Source organism: Artemia franciscana, chromosome 4, assembly GCF_032884065.1.
Source record: "Artemia franciscana chromosome 4, ASM3288406v1, whole genome shotgun sequence".
In the NCBI taxonomy this organism is placed as follows: domain Eukaryota; kingdom Metazoa; phylum Arthropoda; class Branchiopoda; order Anostraca; family Artemiidae; genus Artemia; species Artemia franciscana.
The window spans coordinates 36195452-36219669 of NC_088866.1; the positions used below are offsets into that span (position 1 = coordinate 36195452).

A 24218-nucleotide genomic window follows, 5' to 3' on the forward strand; every position below is an offset into this window, starting at 1 on the left:
TTTTGCTTTTTATTCCTTAAGCAAAAGATCTTGCAGAAATCTTTAAGTGCATTCAAAACAAAAAATTACAAGAAAATAAAATAATGTGTAAAACTAGTAAAAATTTGGATTATCATAATCTTTATGCAATACAACTTATTTATTAATTAACGTGTACAATAGGAGAAAAAAAAAACCTAGCACCTAAAAGTATCATATAGATTTCTAAAATACAAAGTAGTGCTCGTATAGTAGCGTCTATTAAGGATACAATTACTAAAACGAACTGCTTAACACATCAAACTCCATTCAACTCCAGAATAGTTTTATAAAACTTAACCAAATAAAAAGTAAAAATGTCATGATGAAGCAAAGCAAGGTTGCCAGGTATTCTAGTCCGAAATATCAAATTTAGCCCATTATTAGTACCGATGTCCCGAAATCTAGGATTAAGAAATTAGTAAATTTGTATTAATTCTGACTCCAATTTCTCAATAATTATTATTTTTGATTTGTTTCTGAATTGTTAGAAGAGCCAAAACCAAAGCGTTTAGGTTATGAAGATTTAGCGTAACTTATATCTCGGCAAAATTTTCAGGGCTATGCTTGCATTAATACTTTTCAATGTTTCATCAATTACAGTTTGCTCATTTCCACTGCTTCTAACCCCAGAAACTTGATTTCTAACGATAATGAGTACTACTCCTTTGGCAGGAGATTAATAATAAACACAGAGGCCTGCTCAGAACTATAGAAAAACTCATCAGAACTTTGTTGGTTTGCCGCATTTTAGATTCTCACGAGCCAAAAAAGTGACAAAAAGGGAGCGAAAGTGTCCATTTGGCAACCCAAGAGCAAATACAACAGAAAAGGAGGAAAAGCAAAATAGCCTAGGATACATATTCATCACAGATTCTATACGAATAAACACTTAAATTGTAAACCACTACCATAAGAAAGAAAAATAATAACACACGCAAATCACGACATTTCAAGCGATAAATGAAGTTAGTTAATATCAAAAAGTCACCCCACCATTGAATCCCCCTTCCTTACAAATTTTCGCCTTTTACTACTAGCCTATATTTTTTGTAATTGTAGAGGATGACAAGGATAGCAACTATAGTAATAATGGGAAGGATAGGATATGTCACGAAAAAAGCGCTAGCAGTCTATCTACAAAAAAAAAGAAAAAAAAGAAGGATCAGTATCCTAATTTTAAAACGAGTATCATTCTATTTTAATTGATTTCACGTTGAAATAGTTCCTTGCAAAAGTAGCTTTTACGAAACTCGATTTATCTTTTTAAGGCCACATTTTATCATGTAAAAACAATTATAGAAATATATCTGTTATAAAATAAATTTTTGTGTCACTTTTATCTATTTCAGGCAGTATATGCTTCATATTCTTACATCCATATTCCATTTTGTCAAGTTTATGGAAAAAACTGAACGTTTCAAAGACAAAGGAAACAAATCACGTTTCCGTAATTTTACAAGATAGTAAGGACATATAAAAAGAATGGCATTTGCGAGGAGATTGGAAATAAACTTTTGCATAAACACGAATTCTTTACGTTGAAGATGCACCTTACGCATAAATGTAATCTACGTACATTTAGCTAAAAAAAGAAAAAGTTTAAATAGTAAACTTTTTATCTCTATTAGAGCAGTAACATACGCTCAAGAGACGGGCCCGTACGCCAATATCAAAAACTTTTAATTAGATATTTTGTGGAAAAAAAGGCTTCTAAAAGATGCTACTTTATAAGCCCATGAGCCTTGTAAAGATGAATGCTGATTTGCTTTGAGGATGAGCCTTGAAGAGACCGTTTAGCAGTGTATCTGAAAATATCAATAAAATATGAATCTGAGACTTTGTCACATTATCATCGCCAACTTAAACTAGCCGTAAATAGGTCCTTGCTTCCATCATCATTACACACGATGAAATACCGTCTATAATGACGTCATATTCATTTTTTATGACGTCAAATCACCGTAATAATCCTTATTATTCACCGTAAAAAAGGCTAGGCCTGACAAAGCAAGATACACTGTCGGGTATATTTATACCCAACAAAAGGCTTTGATTTTACGCTACCAATATATCTAAATTTTTATCCCAATTATTTTATACCTTCTTTCGATTTAAGCAAGAACAAATGGATAAAAATTTGTGTATAGCATAAAGATACGGCTTTAATAGGATCTGGTGCATCACAGTCAAAGAGCTAGACGCACGGACATAAATTTGTCCATATCAAGAGCGCATCCATGATTTTTGTTTTGGGGGGGTGGTGGTATTTTTTCGAAAAGTGTTTTACACAAAAAGATGTTGTTTATATTCGTTTTGTTATGTTTTAACGAGTCAGACAAAAATTGGGAAGAGGGGGGGGGAGAGACCCAGTAAATATCTGTCTCTTGATACGCCTTGGGTCTTGTAGAGGATTGCCTCGGCTACAGCAACCAATTTTTCAGGAAAAATGACATGACTAGCTTTTATTACAGTTTTTTCGATCTTATCGATAAGTTGATCTCGGTTGGTCGCAAAAAAAACCTAAGTAAAACAAAAAAGGCCACAGTTTATGATTTTCGTCTGACTATTCTCTTTTACCTTCTTCTTCCTTTCACTATAAATAACCATTAATAATACTAATTTTGTAAGTATTAGGCTTTACAGAAAGCCATTGTTTCGTTTTAAAAGGAATGTAATTATCATGAAGTTTTATTTCAACAATTCAGTTTAAGAAATTTTCTTGTTTCCCTGCTAAGCTGACACACTGCTTAACTTGACCAAATAGAAAACATATCAAATAGGACACTTAAAAAAAAAAAAAAAAAAAAAAAAAAAAAAAAAAAAAAAAAAAAAAAAAACAGTAAGATAAGACTAAGCCCAAAGCCCCCCCACCTCCCCCCTGTGCATATATCCGATTTTAAGAGCTGTTGAAAAGCCAAAAAAACATAAATAGTCAAAAAGACAATTTTTTTTCTAAATATTACTCAACAAAACTTTTTGCTCATATGCTATTATACAAACAACTTTAATATTCTAATAAACATCGCGATTTATCTTTAGAGGAAACAGGGTAAAACCAAGAAAAAAATTGTTAAACAAAGTATTTTATACGTATATGTTAAGAGAGCGACTTAAGCCCGTTTTGTGTACTCCTGAAGCCTTATTCCTTTTGTAAAGTAAGAGATAGAAAATAATAAGGCATACAAAGTAATAACGGGGCCTGGTATATTAATGCTCTGGCACGTTTTTGCTTTCCAGACCAGAAACGACCTGGAAAAATCAAACAAAAGTCAATTGTTATTGGCTGACCAAGCAAGCAATATTCTTTTGGGAATGATTAATTAGAAGCATTAACAGTATTCTTTTGTATTCCAAACTGAAAAGTAAGGCACAAGCAATTAAAAAGAAACTAGAAGCTCAGTATTTTTCCAGAGCAGTACCGTCTTTGCGGACTTCTGAAAAAACGAGACAATCACTTAAAATCACACGCATAATGAATTTTAAGGGAGTGGGGAGGAAGGCCATCAGTATAACTTCAATTAAGGGACGGGAATTTTTAGGAATAAAGCAGCATCTATGTACATATAAAACTCGAAGACACAAACTAAAACTAAAATATTGAAATTTTTATAACAATTAAATAGAAAGATTCGGATAATTTTTTTTTCAAGACAATCGAGATGTTGTTATATCCCTTTACCCTTGTTAAGGCTATTTGCAATTGTGTCTACTTGAAACTAATTTCTGCCAAATTTGTCCACGGGTCGAGCGATATCAGTTTACGAAAAAAGAAAGTAAATAAGAGGCATACGCTGATCAGTCCTTTTAAGAAGTCATAACGCTTAATTCACTCACTAATAAAACTTTGATTTTCTAAGCCTTTAGAGTTTAAAGCACAACAATAGTTAGAAGTCAGACTAGATATGCATCTTCTGGGCTTTGAATAGCTTTGATAAATAAAAAAGGCTAATTTAAACTAAATTATTGTCCAGATACACAACCAGTCATAGTTTATTTATCCATCCGGACCATTTTGATAACCCCTCTCTTCTTGTGTTCTTCTCATATCAATAACCACTGCCCTGTTGTCCTCAACAAGATCAATAGGCTGATCGGTTCCGTAAGTACGACATGGTGAATTTGCTAGAACGGTGCCCTCTCCATTATCTCGCTCGGACTGACTGTTGTCATTTGAGCCAGAAGGGTCTACTGGGCAAACATCATACGGGGAGTTATATCCTATTTGATTCTCTGGTGCATCTTCGGGCTCTTCCCGCACTTCAGTGGATATTTCCTAAACAAAAAATGTACATTATGGCCAAAGAAATTTAATTTCTAAGTATAAACTAAATATTGTTTAAAATTCCTTCACCGTCTGCTTATCCATCTTTTTTTTTGTTGATCATCAAGGCGTTTTTCCAATTTATGCACTTCACCATTATTTGTTGTTGTGTTGTGCGCGGCATAAATTCATAACCACAGAGGTAATAAATGTATATGTTACTGTTAATGTCCGAAATTTGGTTAATGTCGATATTCACCGGTGAATGTCCGAAATTCCCTTTTCCCTGTTTGGATTCAATTAGCTTAGCGACTCAGCCTTTTCAGGCTTATGCAACCTTTGATTGAAAAAGTTAAAGTTAGGTTGGGTTTGGTTAAATTAGGTAACAAATCTCAGAAATGGCTTAAAACATAATCTAACATAACCTGTCACAATCAAACCTTGCATAAAACTGACAAAGTTGACTGGCAACGCTGACTAAATCCAAGAAAAAAAAAATAGTATTTCAGACATTCACAGGTGAGCCAATATCGGATATTCACAGTAACATATACATAACATACAGAGAAGTTCACCTTTCATGCTAAGTTCCACCGTAAAGAAACAATTATATAAGTAAAAGAAAAATGGCCGGGAAAAACACAAGACAATAAGGCAATATTTTGACACACCCTTATTAAGTACTCTTCATAAAATTACTCAATGTAAAGTATCATTGTCTTGTGTAATTTTCACCTATTTCGACTTTTACTCCCTGTTAGCTTTGAGCTCTGCTCTCTGTTAGATGAAGGGGAAATTGTATTTACCTTACCTTACCAATAATTATTTAAGGTTTTCGAGATTAAAATGTTACTCAAAGAGTTGATTTCCCTGATATGAAAATAAATGTATACAATAACAAGTTTTAATACAAATAAATAATTAGGGTAGGCAGCTTATGGGAAAGCAAGGACTTTATTCAGTTCTTTAAGAGTGTAGATTTACGTCAAAACATTCAGCTTCGACTATCCACTGAAATACATTTCTGGAATCGGTTCTGTATTGGTTGTAGATAGTAAAATAGTTTGGACATTTTTAGAAAAAGGAAAAATTTCATATTTTACAGAAATTTTTGATCATGTTTTTGAAAAATTCTAAGCAATATCATAAATCTTGCCCACTAGATAGATAGATTAGGAGTAATGGGTTCAATTACACATGTATATTGGCTTTTCAGTGCAAGTTGGAGCAGTAGACTGGTCACAAAACTGCATGCTTCAAAAGAAACATAATTTTTAATGGTTACTTTCTAAGGGCAAGTTTTTAGCACGTTCTGCAATATTGCAATAAAATTCTGCAATATTGTCGCAATAAAATTCTAAAATTCTGCAATATTGTCGTTTTAATGCCTCAATATAAGACAACAATTTTGCACTTATTCGAAAGCTGCAATTCAGCTTCCCATCTACCGAATCACATTTTTAATCTTTATTCCCTATATTTCTAGATTAAAAATATGTTGAAAACTGGTGGAAAAAGTTGAAAAAATCATCTTATTCTTTAAACAAGTCTAGATCCCTTGACTATTATTATTTTTTCTTTGTTGGCATGAAGGTCAAAAATTGACAAAAAAATTACCAAAGTACAAAATAAAATTATGAAAGGTAATTCTTAAGAAAAATACTTCTTATTTCCAAATACATTAGAGATTAAAAAAAAACTTTTCGAAAAAGACTCTTTTACCTCGAACACAGTAGAAACTAGAAAAATCCCCCGGACCTCCCCCCCCCCTGAAAGAAATATCTAAAGACTAAAAACGAAAGCGTAGGAAGCTCTTGACATAAACACTTTTTAGCGTTTCTCATTAACATTGTGATGTGGTCTTAATGTTAACAATGGAGAATAACGTACCTCAATGGTCTATCATAAGCGGCAAAATAGATCATGAGAAACCATTAATTTATTTTTTGTTAAGAAAATCAAATTTTTTCGGGTAATAGAAAAAATTTGGCACTCTTGGCACCCATTTACTTTACCTGTTCTACCATTAATAAACAGATCTATAGGATTCTAGACCACTCCACCATTGTTAGGCACAACTTAGGGTTCTTCTACCGGCTTAATAGGGACAGGGGGGGGGGGGGGCGTGAATCCTCACTTTAAGGCCCCAACCATAGCTTGGGATCTTACAACCCTCAGAAGTTGAAGGGTCTTCGCTTCACTTTGGGGAACAAAATTTAGGTGGAGAGAGATATAATTTTAGAAAACACAAAATAGTAAATTAAATGGAAAATATAATAAAATAAAGAAAAACTTAGGGATTTAAAAGGGGAAGGGAGATGGTCGAAAGAGCACCCGCTCTTAACGCACCCCCCTTAAAATTTCGTCTGTGGGTTTCTATGCATAAGCCGTAATACTGACTTTACAATTACTTCTTTTGGTTACAATAACCGACACATTATCGCCTCCAGCCATTCAAAATCCCCTTCCAAACATTTTTTTCCATACATGATAGTAAGAATCGACACCTCTATTTACTACCGTTTAATTTTCACTTTCACCCTTCTTTTATTACTTGATACACTTCTCTTTTTTCTCGCTTTCAATTTTAATCCTGTTTCTCAAAAGAGTCCCTCACACAGGGATGGGGTTGTTAAGTCCCCTTCTTATCCATAGGTATCTGATACTGCGAAAATGTGTTCGAAATACTAAAGAAAATTCCATATTTTGCTGATTATAACTGTATATGACAGTTATTTGACAAGATTGTAAAAACATTTTTTGAATGCAAATTTTTAAATTTAAAATGTGTATTAAATGTTATTTTGAGCCTCAATCACCAATACCCCCCCCCCCTAAACGAATTACTGATACATCATGAAAGAGAAAACGTCAACAAGAATAAATAAGGGAAACAAAAGAAATATACTACCTTATAGAGAAATGGGCCAAATTTTCTGAACAGGTTAAAAAAGATGTACCCAAAAATCACAGCTGCTGTTACAGCCATTCCTACAAGTGAGTAAATGGTTACGTCTCTAAGTCCGCGTCTTAGAAATGAAAAGAAAAAGAAACACAACTGGAGTAGACAGAGAGCTGTCACCAGGAAATTGATGGCAGTAATATGAACCTTCTTCTTAATTTTGGATGGGGCGTAAGCGTAATAAATGTTGTACCGGTCCACAAAGTGTTTCATGCCAAGGTACACAACACCTAAAATTAAACAAAAACAATGAGTTTTTTTTCATCTTCTTGGAGGTTTGTTAGCTGACAAAGAGAATACGGAATCTTGACTTCAGCCAGTTATCAGCTATTGTGGCCTGAATACCATCAATTGTCAGATCATTGCTGATTTGATAGCAGACAATTTTTTTTCAACGTTCAATTCCGACTTAAGAGATATTTTTTTTTCATTTTTAGTGATAGAAATGAACAAGGAAATAGAAGGAAAGGATAAAAAAGGGAAAAGTAACCGGTCAAAAAAAAAAAAAAAAAAAAAAAAAAAAAAAAAAAAAAAAAAAAAAAAAAAAAAAAAAAAAAAAAAAAAAAAAAAAAAAAAAAAAACGGTGAACATCTTACCACTATTAGCATAAATGGTCGTGATATTTTACTAATTTTTCAAGTAAAATTAAGATAAATATTTTCAAACGTCATATTTATACTGAAAGGTACCATACAAGCGAAACCAGATTATTCTATGGTAGGGCTGTCACAAGGGCATCCACGAGACTGAGCAGCAACTGAAATATTTATAACACAGAACTACTTTAATTAACTCAGAAATATTTATAAATTAAAATTTATTGAATACTCGTAAGCTTGAGAGCTCGAAAGCTCACTTTAAAAATGGATAAATGAATAAAAGGAAGCTCATTCACGAAAAGCAAGGTTGACATTTGTTTTCAATTAGTTTTCAATTATTGTTTTCAATATGTTTTCATTGTTTCAATTTCAATTAGTTTAAATACTTGCCATCCAGGTTTTGGCAATTTAACATGGAAAAAAATATTCCAAAGTTCAAAAACTATCTTACGTCACAAATAAAAATAATACACAAAAAAAACTTTCATATTGAAACAGCAAGTTTTTTTTCATAATTTTTTCATATGAAAAAGACAATTATGCTAAGTAATTATTTTAATGCTCGTTGTCTTTTTATCGATGAATTAATAAATGTTATTTTACCGAACATTGTGATGATCGGACAAGAAAGGCTGTAGAATATAATAACAGAGAACTTCATCATAATCCATGCATATTGAGTTCCATATCCAAATTCAAATAAACTCATCTTCCGTATAGTTGCATGCTCAGCTTTAGACCTAAAAAAAAAGAAACATAAATGTTTTATGTTATAAACAACAGAGCATTTGAGCAGTTTTTGCAACCAAAATAGTTTATTTTGCTACAACACCCATAATATACTTTAAAATTGCTCAAAGTCAAATAAATGAATATTGTATTCTTTTCTTTTTTAACTGAGATGCGATTCCATATTCTTTTCTTCCTATTTTAATTGATTTTATCAAGATTTTGGGAGGCAAAGTGATATACCTACTTCTAGAGCTACATTGTGTTACATAATGACCATACAGCTTAGCTCCACATTAGCATGAAATGAAAATCACACTGTTTTTCGGCACAGAGATCGTGCAGCTCAGAAGAACATTTCCTCTAAATTTTTGAAATTTTTAGTAGTTCAAAAGCCTAAAAAACAATAAACTTTTTTTGTTTCTATCCAACTAAATAGTACAAAAAATAACAAGAAAAAAAACTGTCCGAAAACGAAATTACGAAACGAAAAAAAAAGAAAGAAATTAAACTACATAGATATCGTTTGATCTTGGTCACATTTAAAATATTAAATTACCCCTTCAAATCGAGAGGTTGAAAATTCTATATTCCTTTTATAGTTTTAGAAAATACTTCTAGATAGGTCAGTATAGAAATTCCAAGCTCCTAACTTGGTTTTTAAAGATAAAATTTTATTGATAAATCTACCCGAAGGTCTAAGAAACCAAACTTAAAAGGGAGTGAAAGCACTGCCGTCCTTCAATCTTTTGGATCTTTTGACCAATCTTTTGGACAGATTTTAATCTAATTTCGGAAAATGGACGAGAGGAAAGGGCCCATTCGTGTCGATAGGACATCTACCATGGGAGTTGTCCGATCTTAACCAAACCTAGATGAAATAAGAACTGGCGATCTGATGAGGCTTATCAGGAATTAGAAACTTTCAGAACCCTCTTAATAATATTAGAGAGCAGCAAGTAGGAGGGGGATTATATTATATAAACAGGACATTAAACAGTAGAGGTTTCTAGATCTCATGCGAATTTCTTGGGAGTAAAATTTTAGTTAACATTTTTGAAAAGCAAAATAAGTATTTAAGTTTGACTTCTGATAAAACCTATGTGGGAAAGAAGGGGAAATCCCTAAGTTCTTACCATTTGAGAACCCATATAAATTAGGAGTTTCTGATGCTCTGAAAAATTCATCCTCGTTCTACAACAAAAAGTGATTGATTTCAAATACTTTTTAAGAATTAAGAGCTGGTGTCCTAGCTAAGCCTATTGGCGAGCTATATCCCATGCAGCCTTTAAGTGGGAGGGGGAGAGGAATCCCACATTTTTATCAGCAGGATATTTAGTAGAAGAGTCACCAAAGCTCACCCGAACTTGATTAAAAATAAGAGTCCTAGTTGTGGCTCCTAGACTACGTGCCCATTCCAGGTATAGAAGCTGCATGAGGATCCATGCAACTGCTGAAGCCGGATGAGGAAAAGGTCCGTAAACTGTTGTTATCACGACTCAGGGGGAGTGAAAATTAGTGTTCTACTTCCACCCCCCTTTAAAAAAATCGATGGTTTCGTAGTTATGACTCTTTGGCTCTATACCCATTCTGGGTATAGAAGTTGGATGAGGGTCCACACGTCTTTTGAAGAGAGGGGGAAGGAATTCAAATATTTTTTTTTATCCTGACACATATTATGATGGTTATTCGGTTCTTAGTCAAATGCAATGAAAAATAAAGGATAAGGGTATTTCTGCCCTTCGGAAGTTCATACCCAATCTGGCCTATTCGGAGGAGGTGGTTCCTAAAAGATTGTCATTAGGTGACATTTATCAGAAGTTGTTATCAGATCTTATCAAAATATGGTAGAAAGTAAGAGTCGACGTTTAAGTCATACTTTATAGGGATGAAGGAGCAATCCTGCGTTTTGTTGATGGGATTATCAGATATCAGCCAAGATTGGTCGGAATCAGAAATTAGATCAACTGTCCTAGTTATGCCTTCTGTGAGTCCATAATCATTTTACCCCTGTATTTAGGGGGAAAGGAGTCCTTAAATTACGAACATTACGACATTCGCTAGTACGGGTGGTACCAGTAAGATTGAGTGCACTACCTCTCACCTAGTTCTACATCTTAGCAGTTTTTACCTGACCAAGCCTTTGTGGGGGATCACGTCTCTAAAATCTCGTCGTCATTGAAGATCAGGAGCCGATCTGAATTTTTTTGTAGAGGAGGGGAAGGGGAAGGAATTTTTCATTCAATGAAGACCATCAGTGGCACCTTTTTGTAATTCCTCTTTGAGTAGTAAAAATATTGCTCAAGGAAAATCCACGAGGCCTAGTCTTTTTGTGACCCTTCCGTCTCCCATCCCCACAGAGAGAAATATCAAGCTCTAAAACAAAGATGGAAGAGATAAAATCGTTAATAATAAAATCTAAACTTACTTTGAAAATGCTAGGCATCCAAAATAATAAATTAGTTCCGAAATCCTGATCAAGTCCATCGCCGTGCCAACAAAGGCCGAAGTCACAATGTAGTTTACAAAGAAAGCGCCATTATCAGGTAAGAAGACACAATCCCACCGGGTTGTTCCATTGACGCTGAACGTCCATTGGAGAAAAGCATCAATACTAAAAGATACATATTGATATGCTGAATTATATTTTAAAAGGTCAAATAATACAACAGAAACGAATGAACTCAGTTGATTCACAGATTAATACACACACGAGAGAGGGGAAAAATAGCTATCATTAAATGTAGGTCACTTTCAGAGGGGACGGGAAATTTTTTCTTCTCCTTTCCCAGCAAATAAGTATCTGCAAATAATTACAATTTCAAAAGTTTCATTCATCTGTTATAAGTAATTTAAAAGTTCACAATAAGATTTGATATTTTTCACAAGTCTCCTGAATAATGAAAAATACAAACTATCCAGTACTTCATTCACTAACTTAATTACATATTAAACACCATAAACACCATCCAGTGTGGCATTTACAAATTTGGTGGCATAATAATGCCATTCAGTGCCAAATCCTATCTTTTCTGTAAAGCCATCCCTTTCATGCCTTTATGCTCAGAAAGAGTTGTTAAGCATAGGGACGACAACACTTTTAACACTTGTTTTCATTTCCCTCGTAGATTACTGCAAAGCTATTGTTTTGGAAGTAATCCACATTACACCAGAGAAAATAAAGACAGGTTGTTCCAAAAGGAAATTAACGCGAACGACAAAAGTCTAAGATAAAGCTATTGCATAAATTCAACATGTTCATTTTTGGATAGACATAAAGCCCCCCCCCCCACTTGCTTGTTTGACAAAAACAGAACAGCTCTTCCAACACTTATAATATTCCGAGGTTCAGAGCGGGGGGAAACTCCACTAAGAGTCAAAGCAGCCTTGACGCACAAGACAAGAAAGCTTATAGAGGATTTGGAATATTTCAAGAAAGAGAAAACAAAACTGACAATTATTTCAGAAACCGTTTTACAAATATAAAAGTCAACCTATTCTATTGTCTTTTAAGTAGCCACTGAAATATTTAAGCAACACAGGGCCTAGAAGAGACTACATTAAGGTTTGGTGGGAGTTCCTGTTCTCATATTGTAAACCTGAAACTCCTCAATATTGAGTGGCAAAATATACTTAGTGATTCCAGGTAGCCGCATCCCTCGCTTACGTCTTAAATACACCAACCACTTCTGATAAGAAAGCGAAATTGCCCACAAACAAAGGTTTTACAAAGCACATTCCTGATGACGTTACTTCTGAAGTTTTAAAGCCAAGAAGATCAGAGAAAAACATGCTCCTACAAAATTAAGTGTGAGATCAGAGTGGACTACTGAATGAAAAAAAAAGTTTATCTATTACTTGTTGCTCTGAAAAAACAATCTACTTGGCGAGCATCATTCAATGCCAAAATTAAGTCTTTCAATTGTAAGGAACATCACCATGCGATCATTATATGAAAAATCCTCTCATATTTTCCAGTGAGGAGGGTATTATGCAAATTTTAAAGATACCTTTTGTTATGCTGCCACCAAGTTTGTCAATCTCTGTAAGCAGTAAGACAATCGTTCATACACAGAAAATACATAATCCTTAAAAAATGATCACTTGTACGAATAGACATTTCAATTTTAAGTTGTAATAAAACTTAACGGTTTAGTAATAAAGATACTCCATCTAATACAGGTTTTGTTACGTTTTAACGATATGTTGTAATTATACATCAATTTTTTCCCAAGACTTCTTTTGACTAGTTAATAGTATGCTTAATTATACTGATATTTAAATAGTTGATTAAATCAAGTAAAAATGTAAATTACTCAGATGCAACAATATTGTCGGATTTTTTTTTTTTTTAATGCAGCCCACTTGCTTTAATGATACGCAAGAGCTTGATGCTTTTTACCTAAGTATTCCTTTATCTATTACTTTTCGGTTTCGGATTCCTCCCTATTGCCTAAAATTGCCCCGATAATTGGCAATGAGAAGCAGATGCGTTCTTGATTCCTTTGTATCCAAAAATCGAAATCTCATTCTACTTCTTCTTACAAAACCTGGAGACGAACCCCGATGAGACACAGGTGCTGATAAAAATCTATTGTGCAAAAATTACAACCTAATTTGGCTACTAATTTGGCCATGTGTTGCACCAAGACCGCTGCTATGAAAACGTCGAAAGGAAGGTTTGGTTCCATATTTCAAAGGTAGTTGATGAATTATGAACTGCGGTAGTCACCTCAAACTTCTGGGTTCATTTATATAATGTATATGGATACATTACAATTTCAGTACCAATGTTTTAAGAGCCAAGTGGAAGTGTATTTAAATTTTTGTGCTTTTCTTTCTTTTTCTTTTATATACTCCGTCTTTTCTGTTTTTGACGGGTAATCAATTAATAATAATAATAATAATAATACCCAGGCCCAGGGCAGTTTATATAATGTAAAACCAGGAGTGAGTACAAAACAAAAGTCGTCAGAAATATTTCAAAAGAACAAAGCAAACGTCACTGCTGAGATTCTTGAAGATCTTGAAAAAAGCCCAGATGAAATATGGCCACTTGATTAAAAAGTATAAATAAAATAAATCCTCCGATAGTGTAGTTTTATTGTCAGATGAAGATTAACGAGACTATAGATATAGCCTTAAACCTGGAATTTAAACGCTTTTATGTCTTGGAGATATTGATCTGGATGTCAAGTTTATTCTATTACTGGTTATTATAGATTGCAAAATTGAAAAAAAAAACCTCCTGGTATAGATGAGGTCCGTTGGTAAATGCAAATCGTCTTCTTTTTCCCCATTTAGAGCTATCTTTTTCTACCAAACCATTTTAAAAACTGGATCAGTTTCTGAAGTCTGAGAAATTAATCTACCGGCAGTGTTGAAGATAGGTGAAAATAGTCGACAATGATTTTAGTTGATCCGTTGATTTTGAATTAAAATTAAGTAGTTGTGGGCATCAAGCCATGGCTAATTGTAGAAAAAGCCAAAACAGTTAATCCGATTGATTGAGAGGCAAATCTGGCATAACCCCCTTATTAGAATTGTATAAAAATGATGTTAGTTCCTTTGTTAATAGATAAATCTATCTATTAACCTTCCATACGTCATTCCTAGGGCAGATGAACTAAGGTAGATAGTCATAGAACCCAAGACAGTCATGCGTTATGCATAAATACCGACCAGGACAAACCTCCCTTTTCAATGCACAAAACCAGAGACGATAACGAGAAAAACTGTGAAGACAGTGAATAGCACAGTGAGTGTAACCTAAGTGAGTGTATATACAACGACCATCATCAGCGAAATACAATTTAAAACAAACAAAGATAAATAAAAACAACTTAAGTTAAAGTTTAAGTGAATCCACGTTATCAAATTGGCATAGGCGGGGTATCTTGGCACTAAATATTTACTTTTCCGTCATACAAAATTAGAAAAGATAAAGAGGAAATTTGCGAAGACAGTGAACAGAACCTAAGCGGACATTTTTGTTACAAATGCAAAAATGTCAAACGAATAAACATTTGCAATAAATACAATTTGCTTTAAATGCTGAGCATAAACAAACAAAAAGAAAAGAAAATTTTATTAACCATTTCACATCGATATGATCGTAAAACTTTTATCTCAACGATGAAAAAATTACTTCATCGATGAGATTTGAGTAAGTTTATTTTCTTTTCATTTGTTTATAGCCAAATTATCCGCTTAGGTTGTATTCACAGCGATTGTAAATTAAATTGTATTTCAATGACGATAGCTGTTGAATGTGTAGCCAAATTATCCGCTTAGGTTGTATTCACAGCGATTATAAATTAAATTGTATTTCAATGACGATAGCTGTTGAATGTGTAGCCAAATTATCCGTTTAGGTTGTATTCAATACGATTGTAAATTAAATTGTATTCCAATGACGATAGCTATTGAATATGTAGCCAAATTATCCGCTTAGGTTGTATTCACAGCGATTGTAAATTAAATTGTATTTCAATGACGATAGCTGTTGAATGTGTAGCCAAATTATCCGCTTAGGTTGTATTCACAGCGATTGTAAATTAAATTGTATTCTAATGACGATAGCTGTTGAATATGTAGCCAAATTATCCGCTTAGGTTGTATTCACAGCGATTGTAAATTAAATTGTATTTCAATGACGATAGCTGTTGAATGTCTAGCCAAATTATCCGCTTAGGTTGTATTCACAGCGATTATAAATTAAATTGTATTTCAATGACGATAGCTGTTGAATGTGTAGCCAAATTATCCGCTTAGGTTGTATTCAATGCAATTGTAAATTAAATTGTTTTCCGATGACGATAGCTGTTGAATATGTAGCCAAATTATCCGCTTAGGTTGTATTCACAGCGATTGTAAATTAAATTGTATTTCAATGACGATAGCTGTTGAATATGTAGCCAAATTATCCGCTTAGGTTGTATTCACAGCGATTGTAAATTAAATTGTATTCCAATGACGATAGCTGTTAAATATGTAGCCAAATTATCCGCTTAGGTTGTATTCACAGCGATTGTAAATTAAATTGTATTTTAATGACGATAGCTGTTGAATATGTAGCCAAATTATCCGCTTCGGTTGTATTCACAGCGATTGTAAATTAAATTGTATTTCAATGACGATAGCTGTTGAATATGTAGCCAAATTATCCGCTTAGGTTGTATTCACAGCGATTGTAAATTAAATTGTATTTCAATGACGATAGCTGTTGAATGTGTAGCCAAATTATCCGCTTAGGTTGTATTCACAGCGATTATAAATTAAATTGTATTTCAAAGACGATAGCTGTTGAATGTGTAGCCAAATTATCCGCTTAGGTTGTATTCACAGCGATTGTAAATTAAATTGTATTCCAATGACGATAGCTGTTGAATATGTAGCCAAATTATCCGCTTAGGTTGTATTCACAGCGATTGTAAATTAAATTGTATTCCAATGACGATAGCTGTTGAATATGTAGCCAAATTATCCGCTTAGGTTGTATTCACAGCGATTGTAAATTAAATTGTATTTCAATGACGAGGTGTTGAATGTGTAGCCAAATTATCCGCTTAGGTTGTATTCACAGCGATTATAAATTAAATTGTATTCCAATGACGATAGCTGTTGAATATGTAGCCAAATTATCCGCTTAGGTTGTATTCACAGCGATTGTAAATTAAATTGTATTTCAATGACGATAGCTGTTGAATGTGTAGCCAAATTATCCGTTTAGGTTGTATTCAATACGATTGTAAATTAAATTGTATTCCAATGACGATAGCTATTGAATATGTAGCCAAATTATCCGCTTAGGCTGTATTGACAGCGATTGTAAATTAAATTGTATTTTAATGACGATAGCTGTCGAATGTGTAGCCAAATTATCCGCTTAGGTTGTATTCACAGCGATTATAAATTAAATTGTATTCCAATGACGATAGCTGTTGAATATGTAGCCAAATTATCCGCTTAGGTTATATTCACAGCGATTGTAAATTAAATTGTATTTCAATGACGATAGCTGTTGAATGTGTAGCCAAATTATCCGCTTAGGTTGTATTCACAGCGATTATAAATTAAATTGTATTTCAATGACGATAGCTGTTGAATGTGTAGCCAAATTATCCGCTTAGGTTGTATTCACAGCGATTGTAAATTAAATTGTATTCCAATGACGATAGCTGTTAAATATGTAGCCAAATTATCCGCTTAGGTTGTATTCACAGCGATTGTAAATTAAATTGTATTTCAATGACGATAGCTGTTGAATGTGTAGCCAAATTATCCGCTTAGGTTGTACAGCGATTGTAAATTAAATTGTATTCCAATGACGATAGCTGTTGAATATGTAGCCAAATTATCCGCTTAGGTTATATTCACAGCGATTGTAAATTAAATTGTTTTCCGATGACGATAGCTGTTGAATATGTAGCCAAATTATCCGCTTAGGTTGTATTCACAGCGATTGTAAATTAAATTGTATTTCAATGACGATAGCTGTTGAATATGTAGCCAAATTATCCGCTTAGGTTGTATTCACAGCGATTGTAAATTAAATTGTATTCCAATGACGATAGCTGTTAAATATGTAGCCAAATTATCCGCTTAGGTTGTATTCACAGCGATTGTAAATTAAATTGTATTTCAATGACGATAGCTGTTGAATATGTAGCCAAATTATCCGCTTAGGTTGTATTCACAGCGATTGTAAATTAAATTGTATTTCAATGACGATAGCTGTTGAATGTGTAGCCAAATTATCCGCTTAGTTGTATTCACAGCGATTATAAATTAAATTCTATTCCAATGACGATAGCTGTTGAATATGTAGCCAAATTATCCGCTTAGGTTGTATTCACAGCGATTGTAAATTAAATTGTATTCCAATGACGATAGGTGTTGAATATGTAGCCAAATTATCCGCTTAGGTTGTATTCACAGCGATTGTAAATTAAATTGTATTTCAATGACGATAGCTGTTGAATGTGTAGCCAAATTATCAGCTTAGGTTGTATTCACAGCGATTGTAAATTAAATTGTATTTCAATGACGATAGCTGTTGAATATGTAGCCAAATTATCCGCTTATGTTGTATTCACAGCGATTGTAAATTAAATTGTATTTCAATGACGATAGCTGTTGAATGTGTAGCCAAATTAACCGCTTAGGTTGTATTCACAGTGATTATAAATTAAATTGTATTCCAATGACGATAGCTGTTGAATATGTAGCCAAATTATCCGCTTAGGTTGTATTCACAGCGATTGTAAATTAAATTGTATTCCAATGACGATAGCTGTTGAATATGTAGCCAAATTATCCGCTTAGGTTGTATTCACAGCGATTGTAAATTAAATTGTATTCCAATGACGATAGCTGTTGAATATGTAGCCAAATTATCCGCTTAGGTTGTATTCACAGCGATTGTAAATTAAATTGTATTTCAATGACGATAGCTGTTGAATATGTAGCCAAATTATCCGCTTAGGTTGTATTCACAGCGATTGTAAATTAAATTGTATTTCAATGACGATAGCTGTTGAATATGTAGCCAAATTATCCGCTTAGGTTGTATTCACAGCGATTGTAAATTAAATTGTATTTCAATGACGATAGCTGTTGAATGTGTAGCCAAATTATCCGCTTAGGTTGTATTCACAGCGATTATAAATTAAATTGTATTCCAATGATGATAGCTGTTGAATATGTAGCCAAATTATCCGCTTAGGTTGTATTCACAGCGAATGTAAATTAAATTGTATTCCAATGACGATAGCTGTTGAATATGTAGCGAAATTATCCGCTTAGGTTGTATTCACAGCGATTGTAAAATAAATTGTATTCCAATGACGATAGTTGTTGAATATGTAGCCAAATTATCCGCTTAGGTTGTATTCACAGCGATTGTAAATTAAATTGTATTTCCATGACGATAGCTGTTGAATGTATAGCCAAATTATCCGCTTAGGTTGTATTCACAGCGATTGTAAATTAAATTGTATTTCAATGACGATAGCTGTTGAATATGTAACCAAATTATCCGCTTAGGTTGTATTCACAGCGATTGTAAATTAAATTGTATTTCAATGACGATAGCTGTTGAATGTGTAGCCAAATTATCCGCTTAGGTTGTATTCACAGCAATTATAAATTAAATTGTATTCCAATGACGATAGCTGTTGAATATGTAGCCAAATTATCCGCTTAGGTTGTATTCACAGCGATTGTAAATTAAATTGTATGCCAATGACGATAGCTGTTGAATATGTAGTCAAATTATCCGCTTAGGTTGTATTCACAGCGATTGTAAACTAAATTGTATTTCAATGACGATAGCTGTTGAATGTGTAGCCAAATTATCCGCTTAGGTTGTATTCACAGCGATTGTAAATTAAATTGTATTCCAATGACGATAGCTGTTGAATATGTAGCCAAATTATCCGCTTAGGTTGTATTCACAGCGATTGTAAATTAAATTGTATTCCAATGACGATAGCTGTTGAATATGTAGCCAAATTATCCGCTAAGGTTGTATTCACAGCGATTGTAAATTAAATTGTATTTCAATGACGATAGCTGTTGAATGTGTAGCCAAATTATCCGCTTAGGTTGTATTCACAGCGATTGTAAATTAAATTGTATTTCAATGACGATAGCTGTTGAATGTGTAGCCAAATCATCCGCTTAAGTTGTATTCACAGCGATTGTAAATTAAATTGTACTCCAATGACGATAGCTGTTGGATATGTAGCCAAATTATCCGCTAAGGTTGTATTCACAGCGATTGTAAATTAAATTGTATTTCAATGACGATAGCTGTTGAATGTGTAGCCAAATCATCCGCTTAGGTTGTATTCACAGCGATTGTAAATTAAGTTGTATTTCCATGACGATAGCTGTTGAATGTATAGCCAAATTATCCGCTTAGGTTGTATTCACAGCGATTGTAAATTAAATTGTATTTCAATGACGATAGCTGTTGAATATGTAACCAAATTATCCGCTTAGGTTGTATTCACAGCGATTGTAAATTAAATTGTATTTCAATGACGATAGCTGTTGAATGTGTAGCCAAATTATCCGCTTAGGTTGTATTCACAGCAATTATAAATTAAATTGTATTCCAATGACGATAGCTGTTGAATATGTAGCCAAATTATCCGCTTAGGTTGTATTCACAGCGATTGTAAATTAAATTGTATGCCAATGACGATAGCTGTTGAATATGTAGTCAAATTATCCGCTTAGGTTGTATTCACAGCGATTGTAAATTAAATTGTATTTCAATGACGATAGCTGTTGAATGTGTAGCCAAATTATCCGCTTAGGTTGTATTCACAGCGATTGTAAATTAAATTGTATTCCAATGACGATAGCTGTTGAATATGTAGCCAAATTATCCGCTTAGGTTGTATTCACAGCGATTGTAAATTAAATTGTATTCCAATGACGATAGCTGTTGAATATGTAGCCAAATTATCCGCTAAGGTTGTATTCACAGCGATTGTAAATTAAATTGTATTTCAATGACGATAGCTGTTGAATATATAGCCAAATTATCCGCTTAGGTTGTATTCACAGCGATTGTAAATTAAATTGTATTTCAATGACGATAGCTGTTGAATGTGTAGCCAAATCATCCGCTTAAGTTGTATTCACAGCGATTGTAAATTAAATTGTATTCCAATGACGATAGCTGTTGAATATGTAGCCAAATTATCCGCTTAGGTTGTATTCACAGCGATTGTAAATTAAATTGTACTCCAATGACGATAGCTGTTGGATATGTAGCCAAATTATCCGCTAAGGTTGTATTCACAGCGATTGTAAATTAAATTGTATTTCAATGACGATAGCTGTTGAATGTGTAGCCAAATCATCCGCTTAGGTTGTATTCACAGCGATTGTAAATTAAATTGTATTCCAATGACGATAGCTGTTGAATATGTAGCCAAATTATCCGCTTAGGTTGTATTCACAGCGATTGTAAATTAAATTGTATTCCAATGACGATAGCTGTTGAATATGTAGCCAAATTATCCGCTTAGGTTGTATTCACAGCGATTGTAAATTAAATTGTACTCCAATGACGATAGCTGTTGGATATGTAGCCAAATTATCCGCTTAGGTTGTATTCACAGCGATTATAAATTAAATTGTATTCCAATGACGATAGCTGTTGAATATGTAGCCAAATTATCCGCTTAGGTTGTATTCACAGCGATTGTAAATTAAATTGTATTCCAATGACGATAGCTGTATGTAGCCAAATTATCCGCTTAGGTTGTATTCACAGCGATTGTAAATTAAATTGTATTCCAATGACGATAGCTGTTGAATATGTAGCCAAATTATCCGCTTAGGTTGTATTCACAGCGATTATAAATTAAATTGTATTCCAATGACGATAGCTGTATGTAGCCAAATTATCCGCTTAGGTTGTATTCACAGCGATTGTAAATTAAATTGTATTCCAATGACGATAGCTGTTGAATATGTAGCCAAATTATCCGCTTAGGTTGTATTCACAGCGATTATAAATTAAATTGTATTCCAATGACGATAGCTGTATGTAGCCAAATTATCCGCTTAGGTTGTATTCACAGCGAATGTAAATTAAATTGTATTCCAATGACGATAGCTGTTGAATATGTAGCCAAATTATCCGCTTAGGTTGTATTCACAGCGAATGTAAATTAAATTGTATTCCAATGACGATAGCTGTATGTAGCCAAATTATCCGCTTAGGTTGTATTCACAGCGATTATAAATTAAATTGTATTCCAATGACGATAGCTGTTGAATATGTAGCCAAATTATCCGCTTAGGTTGTATTCACAGCGATTGTAAATTAAATTGTATTCCAATGACGATAGCTGTTGAATATGTAGCCAAATTATCCGCTTAGGTTGTATTCACAGCGATTGTAAATTAAATTGTATTTCAATGACGATAGCTGTTGAATGTGTAGCCAAATTATCCGCTTAGGTTGTATTCACAGCGATTGTAAATTAAATTGTATTCCAATGACGATAGCTGTTGAATATGTAGCCAAATTATCCGCTTAGGTTGTATTCACAGCGATTGTAAATTAAATTGTATTTCAATGACGATAGCTGTTGAATGTGTAGCCAAATTATCCGCTTAGGTTGTATTCACAGCGATTGTAAATTAAATTGTATTTCAATGACGATAGCTGTTGAATATGTAGCCAAATTATCCGCTTAGGTTGTATTCACAGCGATTGTAAATTAAATTGTATTTCAATGACGATAGCTGTTGAATGTGTAGCCAAATTATCCGCTTAGGTTGTATTCACAGCGATTATAAATTAAATTGTATTTCAAAGACGATAGCTGTTGAATGTGTAGCCAAATTATCCGCTTAGGTTGTATTCACAGCGATTGTAAATTAAATTGTATTCCAATGACGATAGCTGTTGAATATGTAGCCAAATTGTCCGCTTAGGTTGTATTCACAGCGATTGTAAATTAAATTGTATTCCAATGACGATAGCTGTTGAATATGTAGCCAAATTATCCGCTTAGGTTGTATTCACAGCGATTGTAAATTAAATTGTATTTCAATGACGAGGTGTTGAATGTGTAGCCAAATTATCCGCTTAGGTTGTATTCACAGCGATTATAAATTAAATTGTATTCCAATGACGATAGCTGTTGAATATGTAGCCAAATTATCCGCTTAGGTTGTATTCACAGCGATTATAAATTAAATTGTATTTCAATGACGATAGCTGTTGAATGTGTAGCCAAATTATCCGTTTAGGTTGTATTCAATACGATTGTAAATTAAATTGTATTCCAATGACGATAGCTATTGAATATGTAGCCAAATTATCCGCTTAGGCTGTATTGACAGCGATTGTAAATTAAATTGTATTTTAATGACGATAGCTGTCGAATGTGTAGCCAAATTATCCGCTTAGGTTGTATTCACAGCGATTATAAATTAAATTGTATTCCAATGACGATAGCTGTTGAATATGTAGCCAAATTATCCGCTTAGGTTATATTCACAGCGATTGTAAATTAAATTGTATTTCAATGACGATAGCTGTTGAATGTGTAGCCAAATTATCCGCTTAGGTTGTATTCACAGCGATTATAAATTAAATTGTATTTCAATGACGATAGCTGTTGAATGTGTAGCCAAATTATCCGCTTAGGTTGTATTCACAGCGATTGTAAATTAAATTGTATTCCAATGACGATAGCTGTTAAATATGTAGCCAAATTATCCGCTTAGGTTGTATTCACAGCGATTGTAAATTAAATTGTATTTCAATGACGATAGCTGTTGAATGTGTAGCCAAATTATCCGCTTAGGTTGTACAGCGATTGTAAATTAAATTGTATTCCAATGACGATAGCTGTTGAATATGTAGCCAAATTATCCGCTTAGGTTATATTCACAGCGATTGTAAATTAAATTGTTTTCCGATGACGATAGCTGTTGAATATGTAGCCAAATTTTCTGCTTAGGTTGTATTCACAGCGATTGTAAATTAAATTGTATTTCAATGACGATAGCTGTTGAATATGTAGCCAAATTATCCGCTTAGGTTGTATTCACAGCGATTGTAAATTAAATTGTATTCCAATGACGATAGCTGTTAAATATGTAGCCAAATTATCCGCTTAGGTTGTATTCACAGCGATTGTAAATTAAATTGTATTTCAATGACGATAGCTGTTGAATATGTAGCCAAATTATCCGCTTAGGTTGTATTCACAGCGATTGTAAATTAAATTGTATTTCAATGACGATAGCTGTTGAATGTGTAGCCAAATTATCCGCTTAGTTGTATTCACAGCGATTATAAATTAAATTCTATTCCAATGACGATAGCTGTTGAATATGTAGCCAAATTATCCGCTTAGGTTGTATTCACAGCGATTGTAAATTAAATTGTATTCCAATGACGATAGGTGTTGAATATGTAGCCAAATTATCCGCTTAGGTTGTATTCACAGCGATTGTAAATTAAATTGTATTTCAATGACGATAGCTGTTGAATGTGTAGCCAAATTATCAGCTTAGGTTGTATTCACAGCGATTGTAAATTAAATTGTATTTCAATGACGATAGCTGTTGAATATGTAGCCAAATTATCCGCTTATGTTGTATTCACAGCGATTGTAAATTAAATTGTATTTCAATGACGATAGCTGTTGAATGTGTAGCCAAATTATCCGCTTAGGTTGTATTCACAGTGATTATAAATTAAATTGTATTCCAATGACGATAGCTGTTGAATATGTAGCCAAATTATCCGCTTAGGTTGTATTCACAGCGATTGTAAATTAAATTGTATTCCAATGACGATAGCTGTTGAATATGTAGCCAAATTATCCGCTTAGGTTGTATTCACAGCGATTGTAAATTAAATTGTATTCCAATGACGATAGCTGTTGAATATGTAGCCAAATTATCCGCTTAGGTTGTATTCACAGCGATTGTAAATTAAATTGTATTTCAATGACGATAGCTGTTGAATGTGTAGCCAAATTATCCGCTTAGGTTGTATTCACAGCGATTGTAAATTAAATTGTATTTCAATGACGATAGCTGTTGAATATGTAGCCAAATTATCCGCTTAGCTTGTATTCACAGCGATTGTAAATTA

General features: G+C 33.4%; 1 protein-coding gene across 3 annotated transcripts in view; it reads right to left on the minus strand.

The window, feature by feature from the left end:
- Positions 1-120: 120 nt before the first annotated feature.
- The window catches only part of LOC136026370 (CSC1-like protein 1), a 74247-nt gene continuing 50149 nt past the window's right edge, over positions 121-24218 (minus strand). For all 3 annotated transcript variants that reach the window (XM_065702915.1, XM_065702913.1, XM_065702914.1), the window contains exons 11-14: positions 11001-11186; positions 8447-8583; positions 7194-7474; positions 121-4294 (exon numbers count right to left, since the gene is read on the minus strand). In XM_065702915.1, the coding sequence (XP_065558987.1) occupies positions 4016-4294; positions 7194-7474; positions 8447-8583; positions 11001-11186 (883 nt within the window). In that variant the 3' untranslated portion in view covers positions 121-4015. The remainder of the gene's footprint in view (positions 4295-7193; positions 7475-8446; positions 8584-11000; positions 11187-24218) is intronic.